This window comes from Nymphaea colorata, chromosome 1 (genome assembly GCF_008831285.2).
Source record: "Nymphaea colorata isolate Beijing-Zhang1983 chromosome 1, ASM883128v2, whole genome shotgun sequence".
Taxonomy (NCBI): domain Eukaryota; kingdom Viridiplantae; phylum Streptophyta; class Magnoliopsida; order Nymphaeales; family Nymphaeaceae; genus Nymphaea; species Nymphaea colorata.
Window position 1 is genome coordinate 26,949,247 of NC_045138.2, and position 19,556 is coordinate 26,968,802.

A 19,556-nucleotide genomic window follows, 5' to 3' on the forward strand; every position below is an offset into this window, starting at 1 on the left:
TTCGAGATTCAGCATTCTAATTGTTTATCAACGACAACTCCATAGAGAAAGTACTTGTTTACGAATGATATCACCCAAGGAGATCAGAGTCTGAATAACCTTTTGCGCCTATTATCTAGTGATAGATTTGATACGTTATCTTTTCCTAAATCTGTTTCCTTTGAAAATATCGTGCAAGAACGTATGTATGCTTCCAGAAAAAACATCAAGTTCTTGAAAATTTTGAAAACAGATGAGACAAGTAAACGAACAAATGCAATTGCCGAGTTGGGTATATATGCAATTCCAAAACAATAAAAGGTGACATGCCTGTGTACGTTATCACTTGCAGCAATCCCAATGGCCACTTTCATATATATATATATATATGTGTGTGTGTGTGTGTGGGTGTGTGTGTGTGTGTGTGTGTGGGTGCAATCTAGATGAAGCACAAGGATTGATTGAATTATTTTGACCAGATCCATTGATCAAGATGTATTGGGCAACATTGAAAACCTAGAAATTAACTGTTTATTTGTATTTTATTTTGACAAATCTAATGAACGGAGATGCACTGTGAGAATTTACCTGTGTTCTTTTGACGAAAAACACATTTTTGATGGGACAAAATTTAATGTATTGTTGATCATTTTTGTGTCGCAGGAAAAACTTCGCACATGTTCCCGTGATTCGAAAAACCGATCTCTATAAGCCAACCATATTGATCGCATTTATAAGATTGGATATGTTCAACAAAAAATTTAAAAAGCTGATTGCAATGTTCGATCATCTGTACTAAACATAAACCCTTTAACTGCGCAGGATGGACCTTTTCTTCTTTGCCAACAGGTTTGTGCCTCTAGAGTAAAGCTGTCGATAAAACTTTGTTTTTAGTTGTCCTCTCAATCACTGCATGTGCGGCACATTTAATTCTGCTCCATACAAAGAAATGACACATGAAAATCTCAACTACTGCTAACCCCTCTAGATTTACCCTCCTAGAATTTTGAGCCTGCGTACAAATATATGGGTCCCTTCATAAAGGATGTCACAGCTTTACTTATTTATTAGCCGCAACCATCCAACGGCTACACCAAGACTATCAAACCATCACGATTCAACACGGTTCCTATCCTAATGGGAAATTTGGCTTGACACAATTGTTTATTGGTTTGTTTTTTTAACAAACTATTTATATATGTAGGCTGCAATTTTTGTGGATCTTTGGATTTCTCTGTTCAAACCTTGTCCTCTCGCAGTATACTGTTTTGCACATTCGCGTTAGGCAGTATATTTAATCAGAGGTCTGCCCAATATATTGCATCAGGCAGCCATGCTTGGATGAAAAGCAAGATGGCCGGAGGATTTTACCTCCTTTACTTCTCGACCCTGATTCACAACAATAATGCAATACAATGAAGTTTTCCTTCAACATTTAAGTGTCGCCAGCAAAAGAAAAAAATGGTTTTTGGCAGCTTCAAAGTCAAGAAATCATGAAAAATCAGTGGCACAGCTAGGAGTAGTTATGTGTGGGCAGCTTTACGCAAAAATTATCTCATTTTCAATAAGGGGCGCTGGTCCATGAGTGTGAGATGTGCACTCAGATGAGACACAAAATTTTCGATTGGTTCTTTTCCTCTCGCCTGCAGGCCCAAAAGTTTTTAGCTCGGCCACTGCTTTGCCCGCCGCATACTTTCGTTGTCAAGGTCGGCGAAGAAATTGATTCCTCCTGTTCCGATTGGCTATGGTTTGCTTGGAGTAAGGTTCAGGGAACCACGTGTAGCAGCAATTCGGCGTAAATTGACGCAGACTCCTGAGGACGTGGGTACGGAAACCTTGACAATACATTTGCCTAACCTTCATCATCATCCTTGAGCTTCGTGAAGAAAACTGAGTCGATCAAGTCATGATCTTCGTTCGCTTTCAATTCAAGCAGCCAGAGACATTAAACACAGTTGGTATCTGCAATATCAATTGTCTTATCATACAAAAATAGATGACGTTATTAGCTTTAAATAGGAGTTCTTTCGAAACTGAACACATGAACATTGTGGCCAGCTTCTTTGGTCGGGAATGCCAGCTATATGTCTATTAGAAATTTAGAATGGCCTAAAATAGCAAAGCATAGCTTTTATCCTCCTTTCTTTTGTTTTCTTGTTTACCAAGCCCGAGCGATCACATCTTTACAGTAAAGCTTCAACGAGGATGCAATCACCTTAAAAGAACTTTCACCAAACAAATGGGGAGGTCATTTTGAGACACTCGGCAGCTAACATCTTCCAGAGGGAGAAATCAAGATTCACTGCAACGAAGATGCTTCAGCAAGGCCTGGCAGAGAGTCGGCTGCTCAATTGCCGTAATTAAGATCTGGCCATCTCTTATTATGGTGTAAACATAACTCTACTTGGTGAGACCTGCCACCTGGGACAACTTCGAAATCTTTAACATGGTTGTTTTTTAGCTCTTAAATCTTCAACATGGTTGTTTTCTATCTTTTAACGCATGAACAGTGAATTGGTCACATTGCTCAAGCATTTGGGCGATTGATGTGATTATGTGGAGACATGAGGATTCAGTAAAAACGGATTTCACAGGGTAGTCTTAGGCCGCCATGATAAACAGAAACCCAAAATAAAACAGGGTAGAAGAAACAAATGGCAGGAACCACTTTGTCCTAATCAATCCGAGTGACGGGGGTAGGTAAGCAGAAACCTCGAGTTTTAAAATAGTTGCAGCAAACAGATTGGTGAGTATTGACACGTTTCAGGAAAAAGATGCGAAAGTTGGGCACCAAAGGCTATCTATTCATTCTATATTTTCCCCATGTACAATGAGATTAGGAGATATCAGCTACCTCTCTCCTCAAATGGAAAAAGCTATTTACAACATATGTAGAGTGGGGGAAATTCTTTATTCTGCATATGCTTCTCTTTGCCGCCTGCGCATCCTTGCTCCCCACGACAAGTTGCCATCAGAGTTCTTCTCCACACTCCTCCTCTTCAAGTCTGCAACTTGGGATTTCCAACGACTCTTCCACCCGTCCCTCTCCTCCATGTCCTGATTCAACAAGAAGTGAAGGAAAACTCAGTGGACGCTCGTTGAAATTTTCAGTCCTCAAAGAGGAATCAGTAAACACAGAAAGAAAAGAAGAAGAAGCCCTAGCTCAGCTCATCAATAAAACCAAAGGGAAATAGAAAAAGGAAAAACATAAAACCATTTGTTGTAGTAGAGAGAGTTTGGTGAGAATGAACCAGAAAGTGAATTGTTAAGCAATATAAGCTCTAAAAATCCCTAACAAATAAACGATGACAAGACAACAAAAAATTAAATAAAAACCAAACTTCAAATGAAAATCTAACTTCACTAGTCAGCAAAAGAAAGAAGGTTCATGCAAATACCTAATTTGGAACAGACGCTTCAATCAAACCTTTTAAGGAAAATGACAATGAATGGAAAGATCTTAAATAGAATGAATTCCGACTTTAAACATCAAATTCTTCTTTTTCCTGCACGACTGAATAGGAAAAAGGAATCCATAGAGGGAATAGATAATAGGTCAAAAATCAAAGACTAAAATCTTATTTAGAGCAACTCCCCCACCCACCCCAAATCTGGAAAATGGAAAAAAAAAAACCTAAGTTCAACCAAAGAATTAACAAAGAGCAGCTAAGAGAGGATTTCAAAGAGTTAGCCAAACCCTTAGAAATAGAAAAAGAAAATCGAGAAAGCAGAAAGATGAAGAGAGAAGCCACGAATAAATTCTAGACAAACATGATGAATAAGAAAAAACCAGAAACTCAAAATTCGCCATGGCCAACCAAAATTTTAAAAAGGAAAAAGAAAATAATAAGAACCCAAGTGTAGAAAGAAAATGTGTGGAGGAACAGCGAGAGACACAGAGAGGAACAAGAAGAAATGCTGATGACGATGATGATCTTACCAGATCAGGCCTCCTGCGCGCGGAGAAAGCGAACTGCAACCCTCTAGCAAGGTCCCGATCGTACATGGCCCTCCTCATGGGGTCCGACAGCGTCTCGTAGGCCTCCTGCACCCGAATGAACCTCTTGGTGTGCTCCTCCGCCAGGTCCGGCGGCGACACGTCCGGATGATACTTCCGGGCCATCTGTTTGTACGCCTGCTTGATCTCCAGCAGGCTCCCGCTCTCCGGTATCCCCAGCAGCTGGTAGAAGCTCATCGACTGCTCGGAGCAGTTCGACGACGAAGCCGCCGCCCTCGCACACAGCAGCGACCCTCGCTGCTTCCCCTGCCCCAACCCCACCATCCTCATCGAAGCGGCCCCCGACGGCTTCCTCTCCCACGGCTGCCGCTCCTGCGCCCGAAGCCCCACCGGCCCGCAGCACCGCTGCCCACTTCCCGGCAACACCAATCCCACACTCATTTCTCTTTCTCTCTCTTCCACTTTCTCCCCCTCTCGCCCTAAATCCTAATCGCTTATAAAGATCTAAAAGACGATGGGTGGTGGATGGCTCCCTCTCTGTCTCTGTCTCTCTCTCTCTCTTGCAGATATTGGAGTAATTTGAGTGGTGGTCTCTCTTTTTACTTTCCACCTCTCTCTCTCTCTCTTCTCTCTCTCTAAAATTCGAAGACCGGCAATGGAGGCGTGATGAGGCCTCTCGTCCTCCTCCTGTCCGAGCTTCTAGATTAGGAAATGGCTGCAGGGCAAGGAATGAGACGCCCCCATCATTGTTTCTGTGGGGTGGTCTTATGGGCTTCCTGCTCTTTCCCTTTTGATCTCAAAATGTAGTTTTTCCGTTTCTTCTTTTTTTCGTGTGGACGCGAGAGAGACTCAGGAGACAGAAAAGGCCAAAAGATATTGGCGTGACGCAGGGAGAGGTGCCCACGGAGACGGGACCCCGAGCTGCCGTTTTGGTTCAGCCAACTTGCCGCTGCTGTTTCGGGCTTATCGATTCCCCGCCGCTCGGTTGCCGCGTCAGGCGCCGGCGTGTCCGCGGCTTTCTCCGCCGTGGTTTTGGCGTGTCAGTGGGATTATCTCCACTCGATATGGGCTGTCCCTTATCCTGACCCAAGAAACGTGTTTCACAGGAAAAAGATTTTGCCGTAAAGCAAGAAAATTTTTTTTAATGGTGGTAAGTGCGGGGTGAACGGCCACTGCAACGAGAGAGGAGAAAAAAGAGATCCAGAAAGGCAAAAGAAGAACATGAAAAAAAAACGAGGACGAAGAGCATGTCGGGGCGTGGCCAAGATAGGAAATTCCACGCTTTTTTTTATGAACTAAGTACGTGAAGATTGGTTTTCCATTCGTGAAATGATTTTTTTCGTTATGGGGAGCTCGTCGATTTTCCGCTCGCTAATTCATCGTGAAGAACTAGTCAATTCTTAATACGAGTCGATTCCCTCTTTTATAAGTTGTTTTCGAACTTCTTTTCTCTTGAGATTTCTCTTATTAACTCGTTGCATTTATACGCAAGGGATTGCGTCACGGTCAAGTGATATTGTCTGCTCTTCACCATCTTCAATTATTCACTTCAGTTGTACCATTTGTTATGGCGCTCAAAAAGCCAAAAAACTCACATCCCTTCCCTTAATTCTTACGGCAGTGGCTCGAAATTGTGTATCCAACAGTGGCTCTCCTTTTTGCAGTATAAAAGGATTGACACCTTTTAACAGCCTACCAAAAACCCAATAGTAATTTCGGAATAAGAATGCTGAAAGGTTTTCATGGGAATATGGTTGTGTTCTACCTAGTAAATGGCAAGCGCATAACTCAGACTTTTGCAGATTGCGTACTGTAAAGCATTCACAACAAAATTTTACCAAAAAGTTAGGTAAAATAAGACGAAAGCTAGGCAGATTAGGCTGCAGGGGCATAGCCAAAGAGGGGACCGCGTGGGCCCTGTGGCCTTACCTCAATTTTTTTTAAAATTTATATGTAAATTTTAAAAAATTTTACTTGTCTGATATAAAAATTTTGAAAATAATATTTTGTTGTCTATCAAAACTTAGAAACTTTAATTTGGCCCCTCATAAAAAATTTCTAACTTTGTCCTTGGTGTCGACCATGGCTCGAATGTAGTGTTAGGTACGTGTCCAATCCTTACCAGACCTCAAAACTCAGCCACACCCTCGGGAGACAAGATAACAAGGACTTTTAGTCATGTGTCTCTGAGCGAACAAGGTCTTCTCCATAGATGACAAAAAAGCTACATGTCCTATTGATTTATTGGGGGCTTCCTCGGTAGCTATACGTTTTCTCTTCTTTGTTTTCTCCCTTCTCTCCACTTCAATCCTTATCCCCTCATACTTAGGGCCAAAATTTGGTCTCAAACTCGAGTTGCATGGGTGACATTTGTCCTTCCTTCAAACACATAAATTTGACCTTAAATGGGGGTGAAGGGAGCAACCTTGGGGATTTATGCCGTCAGGTGACCCACAAAGTCTCTAGAAGAGGTGCCATTTCCTCAACTAAAAAAATGGAGCCCAAAGTTTGGAGTCTCTCTTCCTCCTCTTGGTTAAATCATTAAACAAGATGGGTCCTCAATAATGGCATTTGTCCTCAATGTTAACATCAAAATAATGGATTAGTAAAGAATGGGTGCTCCCACCAGCCCCTACACTCACTAAAAAACAGTTTACTTTTTTAATAGACGAGATGTTTCTCATCCAACATTATAAATGCCTTCACCCTCTACATTTTAAGGTAAAAAAACAAGTATAGCATATTAAATATGAACCTCCCCACAAAGCGAAAACTCTCAAGACTAGGAAATCGTATACTTTTATATCAAAACAACACTATATAACATATCTTTTCTACCAAATAAACCATATAAAATGTGTGCATAATGTCTATTTAATACAATTTATTTCTATGAGAATTGTCTTCCCAATATGGGCGTAAGACCCGGTTGTCACTGCGATTTGGGTGCTTGGTTTTTGACGCCTAATTCTTCAACACATGTGGAAGCACAATTTCAGGGTCACTTTCGGCCTGCGCTTTTCTCGAGAACTTTGTGTTAGGAGTCCTTGAGGAAGAAAGTACATGTCTCTGAAGAAAAATAAACGAAAGCAGAAGGCGGCCATAAATTCTTGCACGTCTCTAGCGACTACCGCTACTTGATCAATTTAGAATCCAGCCACGCTGGTCCGGCTGTAATCTGTCCTTGTCGGCACACTGATTCCTTCTACCCGCTATACGGAAGCGTGGCATTCAAAACCCCCTGCATAACGCCCTATTTCTTGACTGCACATGATGGAAAATGTCTTCTAGCTAAAAATTCTTTCATGAGATAATGTTTACAGTGGTTTGTTTCTATTTTGTGTAGCGCACACATCTAGAAGGCAAATCCTCTCTTTAATCTAGAAGGCAAATCCTCTCTTTAATTTTAAGTGAGTGCTATTTTGCAAGGTGAGATTGCAACATTCAAGTTAAGGAGTATATCATGCTCCGCCTGAGTATCAACCCAGTTTAAAACACAGTTTAAAACCTCAAAAGTAAAGAAAAGAGGAGCATCCTGCTCACTCAAAAGTGGCATCTCTCTTCTTCTCCATCTCTATTCTTCTACATAAGTTGGAGTTGATTTTTTCCTGTTTTTTTGCTTGACAGTTTTTCAAATGGGGTTTCACTGAATAAGAGTGAAAGATTTACACGTCATGGGAGGTCCTGTCTGACTCAGTTTCAATTACCTTTCCTATTTCTTTTCAAAGGAATAAAAGATTTTGATATGGTTCCCTTTATATTCACTCAATCCAAACAGTTGAGCACGCTCATCCATTAGTACCTTTATATGGAAATGCTGGTAGAAAGTATATAGTATGCTTGCCTTGGCATATAATGTTTCTGAATCTGTCTTCTTTACATGACATGAAAGCTGTTGCCAAGTTGTTGGAATTGGAGGTACCCGACGCGAACTTTCTAATTAAGAAAAGTTGTGGTTAAAATGAAGTCTTGTTGGCATGATAATGTTCTGTCACTAACAAAGTGACTAAGGGCTCCATGCTTAAAGCCTTCGAGTTGAGAGAGACAGCTTGATATTGGAAATTCTTTCCCACTCCATTTCTGATTCTTTCATCTTGTAGTAACTGCACTCAAGCCGAGAGACTTTGTTATTCATCTCAGATGAAACCCCAAGGTTAATCCTACTCCCAAGGCCTATGCCTACTTGGGCTTGTGCAAAAGATTGATGCTTAGAAAAATCAAACCAACAACCAATCTCATGTCAGCAACTGGCCTAACCAGCTAGCTATGCCAAACTCCTTGGCGTTTTGTTATTACTTAAAAAGTTAACTCAGTAAAAAGATTTGAACACTCTTTTGGCTCTGGCCTGAGAGAATGCACTACCCTAAACCCTAAACTTGGGTCCGTCAATTTTTTAAGTCAAGAGTTAGGTCTAGGCATGTGTTGTTCATGCTAACCAACATTATTTCTTTTACTTACACCTTAGTAAGCAAGTTAAAGCATAGTGAGGGTGTCCCTTTGAGGCACCAAAAAGCAAGTCTGGTACTCTAAGAGATAAAGGAAGGTAGGGGTTTCGGCTTTCTTGTTGGGCGGTAGCCGGTAGGATGAAATAATCTTTCCGATAGGATGAAATAATCTTTTTGCTCACCCAACATTGGTTTTTCCATATAATTTAGTTGATCACACATTGGTGGCCCTCAAATATAAGATTTCTTGTATCAATACCCTTCGCCCTCAAATATTTTACTCTGCCACTTATTATATACAGTGCAGTGGTTTAATGATACCTACCTAAAACATGGCGTGTCAGTTCTTTTCAAAACATTGCAACTGGATTGTCTGATTGATTTTGGCCTGCCTGTTGCTTTATACGCTGCAAATTAATGGATCGATTCGCTCGGCCATTCTGGGAACCAAGTGGATTAACATGAGATGTGCCACCTCCACTACCTCATATAAAAGAAGAAAAGAAATCCAGACACTTCCTACGATATATATGCACGGATAATCTTTCTCTTTCCCTTCGACAAAAGAATAAAAAGTTATGATGATATTGGAAGCAATGTTCTAGCTCAAACAGTTGAACCAATACATACATTGCTGCCAACAAAAAATGTTTTAGATTTGAAAAAGAATCTAATTATTATTTCTTTCGTGTAAAAGAATATTGTGGGCCATTCTTGTTTGCCTCAGCTAGTGTGGAGGCTAGAGCCCCATTTTGGAGATTGCAAGTTGAGAACCAGTGGACCCAGCAGGGATTCGCATCAAGAAAAGTGAAGAACCTGTGGCAAAATATACTGTTGGGTGACTTCTTTAATTTAGAAACAGGACGTGATAGACGTGAACCTCTTTGGCCAGCAAATGTCGGCATATCGAGAAAAAAATCAAAGGATTTGGCATCTTTACAGAAAATAATCATCTCAACAAATGGAAGTAATTATGTTTGTCTCCTGCTAAAAGTTATTTGCTTTCTACCAGTGCCAATGATCCGTATCGAACAAAATCTTTATCTTTTAGAGCGTGTTTATGTACCCAAGGTACTAAATAGCTAATTCATATGAATCAGTTAAGTTTCGTCAATTTTTGCCCATTCAAGCTACAGTGCCAACGAGAGCTCCAACCACAGGAAGCTTTAATTCAAAGTTACTTCATATAGCAGATCTGCAGGACTCAAAACCAATACTGTTGTCAGAATCGGCTGATCCAAATCGAATTGGTGACGAACTGATTAAATCCTGCAACCAATTCAAGGATTATACGTAGTAAATTATACAAAAACTGATTAAGAAGAGCACCCAATAGCAAAGATGATTCAAATGAGTTCTTAGTTACATCGTATACATACCTATGAATGCAGTTGCTCACTGTGACCAACATTACCATCTTTGCTGCCATTGTTCCTCTCTTCACTGTTAATTTAGGAGGGAATTATTCTTCATCAGTAAAGTAGTTAGTGGTTTATTCCTACGGAAATGAGGCATCTTTGTTTTTGTCCATAGGAGTGGCTTTCTTTTCCTGGTTAAGGCATCTTCCTTGGTATTCTTCAAAATAATGGTGGGGTTTTGCATCCTCTGCCCACTGAATGAAAATAAAATGTTTATATGCTTTACAGTATCTGCAGCAGGCTGACTCAATTCCTAGTTCTATCACTTTTTAGAGGAATAAAAGTATAAAACATGTTGGTATGGGCTTAACTTTATGATGAACATTAAACCAGATAGTTACACATGTTCATCCATTGCTGTCAACAAGAATTCTGGTAGATCTTTCTAAAGCTTGTGTTGGAATGTAATGTTTTGAATCATTCTTCTTTATTTGATGCGAAATTTCGAAACAAGTTGCCGGGATTCAATGTTAGAGAACCTTTTGCCAACATCGCATAACATTTATCAATTCAAGAATTATATACAGGATCAGTGATTTGATCTGCAAGTGTACTGTGTCTGGTGAAGAGAATATTCTTTCAATTTTAAAATGGGATATTGTTGACTGAGTATTGACAGAGGTTCAATGCACATCCAAGGTTTCTAAACCTGCATGAAAGCCACATAAATTTTGCCTTATGTGAACATTAACACTTGGCTTAACCTTCATTTTCATAGGAAAGCAAAAAAGAGAACTAAAAACTACGCATGTCCTTTTCAGGCTTCTTAATTGTCAAGGGAAGTTGCGCTATCAATATAAATAAATAGTCTCAGAACTATGTATTAGGTTGACGCAAAGCTCAAACTGCATGACTATTTCCAAATTAGAATTGGACCCGATCTATTTTAGGATTTTAAACTGTTTTTAGATATTAGATTGATATTAAGATGCTAATGCTCTCCCTGATTAACTTGGTTATGAAGGTTTTATAAGGTGCAGGATAAGCTAGCCAAATCCAAACCAGTATGTGGTTTATGATCCCAACATGATTCATGAAACTCAATACTACTCCTACAGAGGCTGCATGGAAACAGTAACATTATGTTATTGTCCCATGCATCTAACCCAGAAAATTGGTTAGATTCATTGTAAACTTCAAAAGTGTTATATGAATTTGCCTTACTTTTTATGACAGATGCATGGAACAATAACATCTATTGCTGTTGTCAAATGGTCCCACAAGGAATTGGATGCATCTATTCATTGCCAAACCGAGAGGCAAAACCAAAAAATTTTGTCCAGGGAAGGTTAAGACTTATATAAGAAATTTAAAGGGAGTCATACGTCTTTTTTTAAAAAAAAAAACTCATGATGTAAGTAAATTAAAAAAGGTAAATTCTATTACTTTTTCTAAGTTTATAAAATGGTAGCTGTTCAGCTTATATAATATGATACTTTATGAGCTATCAATTAAGTTGATGAATTAACTTATAATTAGCTCACATAGTCTTAAAGCTTTTTAATCCACATATACCATAAATTGCAAGAGAAAATCGTGAGGACCTCTCTCAATATGTCATGATTAATGTGTTTTAATTAAAAGGAAAACCAGAAGGAATATCTCAACCGCGAGACAAGAAGAATAAGGTGTCATTTCATAAAATACAAGAGTTCTAGATTGGCAATTCTGGCATGTCTAGAAAGCTCAGTGGTCTTAATGGACAACAACCCTTTGTCATTATCTCATAATCCGCAGCCCCTCTTGGCTATTGAATCTCTTTAGTAAATAAAATCAAATCCATTTTGATTTGTTCCATTGAAAATAAGGATAATTATTGGTTCTTGTCCAACTCCTTTGATTTGGAATTACTTGCTTGCTTAAGGTCTTTTCAATATTATTTATGCTCTCCAAATCAATGGTGCGGATTGCTTCCCTTGCAGACAGCAATACAGTACAAGGCAGTCTACTGCCTTTCTTTTCAACTTTTTCTTTTCCATCGGAATAAAATATGGTGGTCTGTCTTTGCCTTTATGCTCGCCAATCCAAATAGATCATCATTTCTTTCCTGAAAAGTATCCATAAGATCTTAAATCCTTGTTTTTGTATAATATTTTTCAAAAACCTTTCTTCTTTATCCTGCCAAGTTGTTGGAATCAAAAGTGAGGAGTCACTGGCATACAGAGAAAGCCCTGTTTATCATGTACTTTATGAAATGATAATCACTTTTCTTAATACTTTCTCTCTCCTATTAATAGCATTGTGCTCTTGAGAATGTGAGGGCTGTAGTTAAGATCATTTTTTGAGCGAGCAGGAAGAGTATTTTATACTCGAACAAAAGCCTCCACATCCCTTTTCTGGTTGTTCCGCGTCATATAAGCCCCCATCTCTAAACTGGCATTGGTGCTCTTGAGAAGAGCACTGTAGTTAAGATCATTTTTTGGGCGAGTAGGAAGAGTATTTTATACTCGAGCAAGAGTTCATGGTTGCAACATACATGGTGTTGAGACCGCCAGTGCAGGTAAACTAGTATACTGGTTCCAATTCACTGATGAAAAGGAGGTTGACACCTATGCCACTAGAACCAGTGACCTGCTGCATATTGAATATGTCCAACACCAACAAAATGAAGGTCTCAATTTTAGTTTACCTAGCTGGTCAATTGTTTTTGTTTACCTAGCTAGCACTTCCAAATCATATTTAGATATGGAGAAAGAGAGAGAAAAGGGGCTACCACATTGACAAACAGCAGACTCGAACCCACCATCTACTAGGACCCCGAGTAACAGCAATTCACATCTCTTATTCAAAACTCTAAGATAGGTCATGATACAACAGTAGCAGTTAAGGTTGGGCATCGGACCAGGGGCCTGTCGAGCTTTCGAGTACCTGGCCTGGGCTCAAGTTGTCTCGAGCCTGACTTCGAATTGGGCTGGGCCCTGGCTCGGGCCAACACTGTGTTGGCCGACTATGGTTGGGCCCAACTTGGCCTGATAGAATATATTTCAATTTTTTATTAAAATTGGACCCGGCCCAAGGTCATAGCCAGCCCGTGCCTGACTCCGGAATCGAGCCGCCTGATGCCCAGTCCTTGTAGCAGCCTCAGCGACAAATCCAACACTCCAACAAGAAGAAAGGGTCCATGTTGGCATGCATCGGATTACATATGCCTGAATTTTGGGCCAAGTAATTCTTCATCTTATTAGTGATACAACTTGCAAAAGTTTTGGAAGCGGTCAGGTGTCATGGACCCAGGTCTCCGATCGTCCATCTAGTAGCCCGCATCCCCTTCATTTTCCGTCTCCTTCTAGAAGAAAGATAAACCAGGTTACAATGGCGCTGTCGTTTATGAAAATCTCGTTTCCATGGTTATGGTCTTCTCAGTACTGCCTGCAAGCCGATAGTTGCATTTATGTTCAAACCTCGTGTGTTTTGGTCGCGATTCCTTCTGACATTTCGTAATGTAGTTGGAACATTTTCCAAGATTTTCTCTGACAATTCTCAGATGTTCAAAATGTTCGAGGTTTTGCCTCTACCAGTGGATTGCCGATTACGAGGACTGTGACGCAATCGCCATTACCAACTCGATCACCGCATTTATGAGGAAAGAATCCGAATAAAATTTCATAGTGTCGTTTTCAAATATCATACTTCGAGGCCTCGAGATTTTGATATCTCTGTTGAACTGGTTGACGGCCAGTATAGCCTCACTTTTTTGTCAATTAACAACAACAATGTTAATAATAACAAATTGAGTTCAAATCTGTTGTCAATGGCTAAAAATTGAAAATGTATTACTCACGACTGATGAGACTTTCACACGCAACTTTTAATTGTTAGCCATGTGGCAAGATTTGCATCGTCCTTAATAACAACGGTGGTGGTGGTCTGCGACTTGCAATCTTTACTGCTGTAAGCGTTGGATGACAGAAAAGAATGCTCAGTAATTTGGAAAGTAGGTAAGAGAAATAGTTCTGCAATTTGCCATTAAATGGGGAACTAGAGTTCAGATCATTCAACTCCTGGGTTCAGATCATTCAACTCCTGGAAATCGGATTGGGTCTATTTCAGCACAGCACAGATAAAAAATGACCGAAAGTTTACATCCTTGCGATTTACGCACAGCTATTTTGCACCGAAGAGGACAAAAAGACTTTCAATCATATTGTGCGGTTTTCCTTGCCAAGAAAAATCCCGTGAACATATTTTGTGCCTGTGGCCAAAGCCAAAAAGAGTCGCCTATCCTGAACAAATCTTTAACGTTGGGCTCCCGTTTTCTTGCACGCTGACTTGGCTGCTCTCTGCCGACGGACGGGTAATGGCGGGGCTGTGGGCGCCGTCCATCCTCAGGACGACCAACAATCCGGTTCTAGTGGCATCCACGATGGTGATGATGCTCCCGACCACCCTCACCAAGACTCCTTCTTCTCGGTTCACCATCATGTCATTCTCCTCACCTCCATCGTCGGACACTTCAGATTGTATGCCGTTTCACAGAACCTTTGTGCTACGTTACCCTCTTAATTTTTAGTGCATTTGGGCATCCAATTTAATTGGTATTTGAAATATTCTGCATTCACACTTTTGGGGAGTTCGTGGTTGGTTTGATGGTGGCTTCTGGGGAATAGTTGAATTTCTTCTTCCTCGGTTACCGGTTCCGTATAGTTTCTTTTAGCTGTTCAACGCGCTCTGTTTGATTTGGAGCCAGCGGGTTCGACTAAAAGATTATTCGAAGTGGCTTTGTGGGAAATAGAAAAAACCATGAACCATTGTTTATTTTGAATCCCAGTGTGATACAGCTCTTCGTAGATAGTGGCCTTTCGTGGTCTCAAATTAGACCTATTACTTTTTCTGTGGTGAATCACATACATAGATTTAAGATGATATTCTGAGACAGAACTAGCTATACGTGAAGAATCTTCCTTTGGATAATGCCGCTCTTTCGGATATTCCTGCTTAGTTGTTAAAGCCTCCACTTGTTTGTTTCAAGTTGTTTATGTAGAGAGATAGTCTTGAATGGGGTGAAGCGCTGTTTACTTTTTCTCAATGGATTGCACGTTCCTTCATGTGCAGCTCAAGTGAAAATACCGCTCCGAGTTGGCTTTTTGGGGCTTGGCATTATGGGCTCTCCTATGGCTAAGAATCTTATAAATGCAGGGTACGCTAAACTTTCTTCTTTATCGGATGATAGTAATAAATGGAGTTCAACTTGGAACCCTGTAACTGTAGATCAAGATACAAGGAATTCTGTTTTTATGTATGTACTTCTAAGAGTATCACCGTGAATACATTGTTTGTAGCAAGGTTTCATGTAAGACTATGAAACGTTTTACACTTCAAAATTTGTTTATGAATTAGGCAGATCGTCGTATTACTCTACAGTACTTTTATGCACTTCTGCAAACTAATGTTCGTTTTAGAAACAAGCAATACCAAACCAATGATGGAATAGCTCCAGAAAGCGTAAACATGGATGAGGTGAGCTCCAATGCCAAGAGAAGAATAAGCAAATGGAACTAGGCTGTTCCACTTAGTCCTTATTTTTCTTGACCTAAGCTGTTTACAATTTGCTCAAGCCTGCGCCAATTTCCCCTCTCAAAAGTACCAGTAAAGCAGCGGCTTGTTGCTAATAACCCGTCTTTCCAAGTTCAAGCATTGATACAACAATAAGAAGTTAAGAACCATTTATTTCCTGTTCTATTTGAAAACATGATGAACATTTTCCTCCTCATTATTATGTCTTTCTAAGCAATTGCACTGTCAGTGTCATGGGTTAATGGTTTGGTGTGAAAATACCTTTTTAGCTATGTTTTCATTTGGCCTCAAATATATAACTATAAGAGCCATCTGTCTTGTAGATGTGATGTAACTGTGTGGAATAGGACCAAGGGCAAGTGCGATCAACTCCTCGACCTTGGAGCAAGGTGTGCTTTTCTTCTACAATATTTTTGTACTATGAAGTTATGTGTGTAAATTTCATTAATCTTATAATTATGAATTTCTCAGACAACCCTTTTCTTTTTTCTTTTTTGTTTGAATCTTCAGCTATTTCATGAATCTGGTTCCTTGTTTCTTTTCCAGTTTCCTTTATGTGAATTTCTTTCATGCTTTTGTTTTATAGTCTTTTAAGAGAGCTTTTTCCTTTTCCAAAACCCGTCATAATCCATGGATAATTTAATGTGCCAGAACATTTGTGTTTGACATGTTTGAATTATTTTCAGTTGCAGCTTCAACAGTTTCATTTTGCAACATGGCACCTTCCCTAAAATTCAAGTTTATACTTCATAAGCAGAAATGTGATTGTCTTAGTGGATGAATAAAATCTAAAATAGTTACTTTGGATAGAATATTGTTGAAGGGTTTGGTGAGAGAAAAGTGGTGAAAAATTGACCATGTTTTATTTCAAGTGAATGTTTCTTAACTAGGAACATATCATTTTACTCTATGGCCATCAAGTGCAGTTTCATTCTTAGGATTTAATCGTGCTTAATGTGACATAAGAAATTATGTTTATAACTCGCATTAACTTATACTTGAATCTCAATAAGTTGCCTTCAAATTATATCTGAAAGTGACACAAGAGATCATAAACTAAGAAAAAACTTGTGATATTTGTAGTGGGATGAGGGGAAGGTTTAGATTTATAAAGGTGAAGCCCAAGCAGATCAAAGTAAAAGCTCCCTGAGGAAACGAGCTGTTGAGGTTTTATACATTTATATAATATATACAAGCATAGGTGCACATGCCAGAGAGAAAGAAAGAGAGAAGAGAGCCTCTGATTTTTTTTTTCTTTAAATGTGCAGATACAAGTCCTCTCCTATGGAAGTTGCATCATGTTGTGATGTGACATTTGCTATGCTTGCTGATCCTGAAAGTGCAGTGAGTTCCTTTTGATTCAATTATCAACCAGACATATCTGCCTCTTCATCATTTATGAGTGTCTTCCCCTTTCAGTTTGATGTTGCTTGTGGAAAGGAGGGTGCTGTTCATGGAATGGCTGCAGAAAAGGGGTACTACTACCTGTATATCTGTTTCTGTCTTTTACTGAAATAAGGAATAAAGCACGGATTTTGCATTGAGTCATGGAATCTGCTTTTAGGGTTTAACTGACAGAATGTATGCCCAAATTCAAGCTCCTGAATCGACATTCTTTTTCATCTCAAATAAGTCAAGTTTCTTGCATATAATAATTAGTTGTACATATCGTGAATAATTTTCTTCTGCTTGAGATTTAAAAACTCTTAGGTCGAGATTTTGAATCACAAACCAGTTCACTGCTCTAGTCAGAAAGTTCTTCAATGTAATTTCCTCTTCTAGGCGATCTAAATTGCATATGTTCTTCGTTATAGGTAGCATGCTCCAGACTGCAAGAAGCTTTCCTTTCTGTTAAACATGTTCAACTATATAAAGCAGACATTTCTGCTTGCATGTAGTTTATCTTATGAGTTGTTAATGTCTCCCTTATCTCTGGTGACACTTCTGTTTGCCTGTAGTTTATGTTTGTGAATGTTAATGACTTCCTTATCTCTTTATGTTCTCATCGTAGAAGTGGCACATAAATATTTTGCTTCCCATATGATTGTACTCTTATCAGGCTTTTGAATACGACTCTTGTGGTAGTCAGTTTTGAGGTGCTGGAAATCCAGTAACCTTTTGCACATGAAATCTTCATACTTGATTCAGCAGACATTGACATATGAATCTCACGACGTGTTTCTTCCGCCTTATTTTTATAGCAACTTCAGCCATCAAGCATCTGAAATAATCTTTTTATTCTTTCATAAGGAATGCTTGATAATGTTCGTGTAGTTCTCTTCTTGAACACTATGATTGGTTCAACTAATTGAGAGTATTTATTCTCATTATTCATAGGTATGTTGATGTATCTACAGTTGATGAAGACACCTCTAAGGCAATCAGTGAACACATTAAAGCAACTGGGGCTGTGTTTCTTGAGGTGAGACCTATATTTTAGTGTTTAAATAGATAGCTAATTTTCTCTTTTATATCGACATTGTTCTCTTTATGCATCTCAAATCCTGCAAATTTCAGTTAAAAACAATAGCTTATTTTGAAATTCTATCACTCTTTTAAGACATCTTGGTAGGCTCCAGTTTCAGGATCAAAAAAACCTGCTGAAGATGGCCAACTTATATTTCTTACTGCAGGTAACTGTCGCCTGTATAGTGTATGCAGTCCTTTAATTTCACTTCTCCTGAGCCTTGTCATTTTTGAGATGGAATTTATACAAAATTTTAAGTTTGAAACCCTTTCACTTGCCTGTACCTGTATGCTGGATAACTTTCTGTTGGAGAAAAGAGGACAGAAAGTGCACTTGTCCATTGTTTGAAATCGTGTTTAGGTTTTAGTTATCTGAAACAGCTTTGGTGAGATTATTGGCACAGATCTTGAATCTTTCATGTATGTAGGTGATCGGTCTCTCTATGAAATAGTTTCACCCTTGCTGGATATTATGGGGAAGGTGAGCTTGTAAAGATAAAGACTATTTATTCGGTTAACCTGATTGTTCCTGTTGGTTATATTGTGTATCGTACTGTGCTGCACAGTCAAGGTTTTTCCTTGGGGATGTTGGGAATGGTGCTGCAATGAAACTCGTGGTGAACATGATTATGGGAAGGTAAGTCCATCAATTTCAAACCAGATGGTTGCATGTTTTCTTATAGGACAACAGAAGTGATTCTGAGCTGATAGCCTACCGTTTCAGCATGATGGCTTCATTTTCAGAGGGACTGATCCTCAGTCAAAAAGTGGGGTTAGACCCCAATGTCCTGATTGAGGTACTAGTGATAATATCCTTAAGTCCTTTCATTTTTTGATGTCATTGAGAAGAAACCAAATGAAGTAGTTTGTTTATTATTCTTAGATTCTTTCGCTTGTCATCTTCTCATGTTAGTTTTCCAATTTGTCCTATGCAATTTTGAGAATTCTAATCTCCTCTTCTGTGAAATTTTTTTCAGCAGTGATTTGTTACATTTTGGGCACTGAATTGTTGTTTCACCAGGTTGTCTCCCAGGGTGCTATAAGTGCGCCAATGTTCTCACTCAAAGGCCCTGCTATGGTCCAAGCAAAATATCCAACAGCATTTCCTTTGAAGCATCAACAGAAGGTGTAGGATTTGGTTAACTTTTCGACATATAAAATTTGTTACCTTCCTAATCTGCTGAAAATACTCGTGATGACAGGACTTGAGGCTGGCTTTAGGCATGGCAGAAGCTGTATCCCAGCCTTCTCCCATCGCAGCTGCTGCAAATGAATTATATAAGATTGCAAAATCTCAGGGACATAGTGACGCTGATTTTTCTGCAGTTGTCGAAGCATTAAAAATAAAATTTCAAAGTCCAGAAAACTAATGAAAGAGGCAGATGGAGAGGGAAATCTTCATATTCGTCAAAACTTGATGAATGCGAAAGCTAGCTTGCCCCTGATTTTGCATGCTGCGAGTAGATGTTCTGTATTTTTCGGTTATGTTCTGCCAAGGAAAATTTTTCAGCACTAAATCAACATCATTTTATGGTCAATGACATTGAGCATGATAGCGGAAACTATAGCATGCCAATCGTCACATTTGCCTTTAGAACTCTGGTTTCATGCTGCTTGTACTAAACTGGGTTAAGATCTTGACAATAAAAAAGTGATTTACCCTATATGGGCAGTAGTGTATGCAACACACACACACATTAGATATGAAACTGTCCGACTGATGCCTAATCCTGCATCAAAAAAATAGCTTTCGCGTCCTTTTCCTGAAATTATAGT

The 19,556-nt window shown here is 39.4% G+C and overlaps 2 protein-coding genes across 2 annotated transcripts; one reads left to right on the forward strand and one right to left on the reverse strand.

Annotated features, from left to right (window-relative positions):
• Nucleotides 1–2,762: 2,762 nt before the first annotated feature.
• On the reverse strand, nucleotides 2,763–4,785 carry LOC116246429 (chaperone protein dnaJ 20, chloroplastic). Its single transcript, XM_031618299.2, has 2 exons — nucleotides 3,920–4,785; nucleotides 2,763–3,036 (listed from the first exon to the last, which is right to left on the reverse strand). The coding sequence occupies exons 1-2, from the start codon at nucleotides 4,376–4,378 to the stop codon at nucleotides 2,890–2,892; spliced, it is 606 nt and encodes a 201-aa protein (XP_031474159.1). The 5' UTR covers nucleotides 4,379–4,785; the 3' UTR covers nucleotides 2,763–2,889.
• A 9,163-nt stretch (nucleotides 4,786–13,948) lies between these two features.
• Nucleotides 13,949–19,444, forward strand: LOC116246394 (glyoxylate/succinic semialdehyde reductase 2, chloroplastic). Its single transcript, XM_031618254.2, has 12 exons — nucleotides 13,949–14,260; nucleotides 14,853–14,937; nucleotides 15,638–15,703; nucleotides 16,583–16,658; nucleotides 16,734–16,789; nucleotides 17,652–17,736; nucleotides 17,887–17,947; nucleotides 18,209–18,261; nucleotides 18,347–18,417; nucleotides 18,505–18,577; nucleotides 18,802–18,906; nucleotides 18,983–19,444. The coding sequence occupies exons 1-12, from the start codon at nucleotides 14,098–14,100 to the stop codon at nucleotides 19,148–19,150; spliced, it is 1,062 nt and encodes a 353-aa protein (XP_031474114.1). The 5' UTR covers nucleotides 13,949–14,097; the 3' UTR covers nucleotides 19,151–19,444.
• The last annotated feature ends 112 nt before the right edge of the window (nucleotides 19,445–19,556 follow it).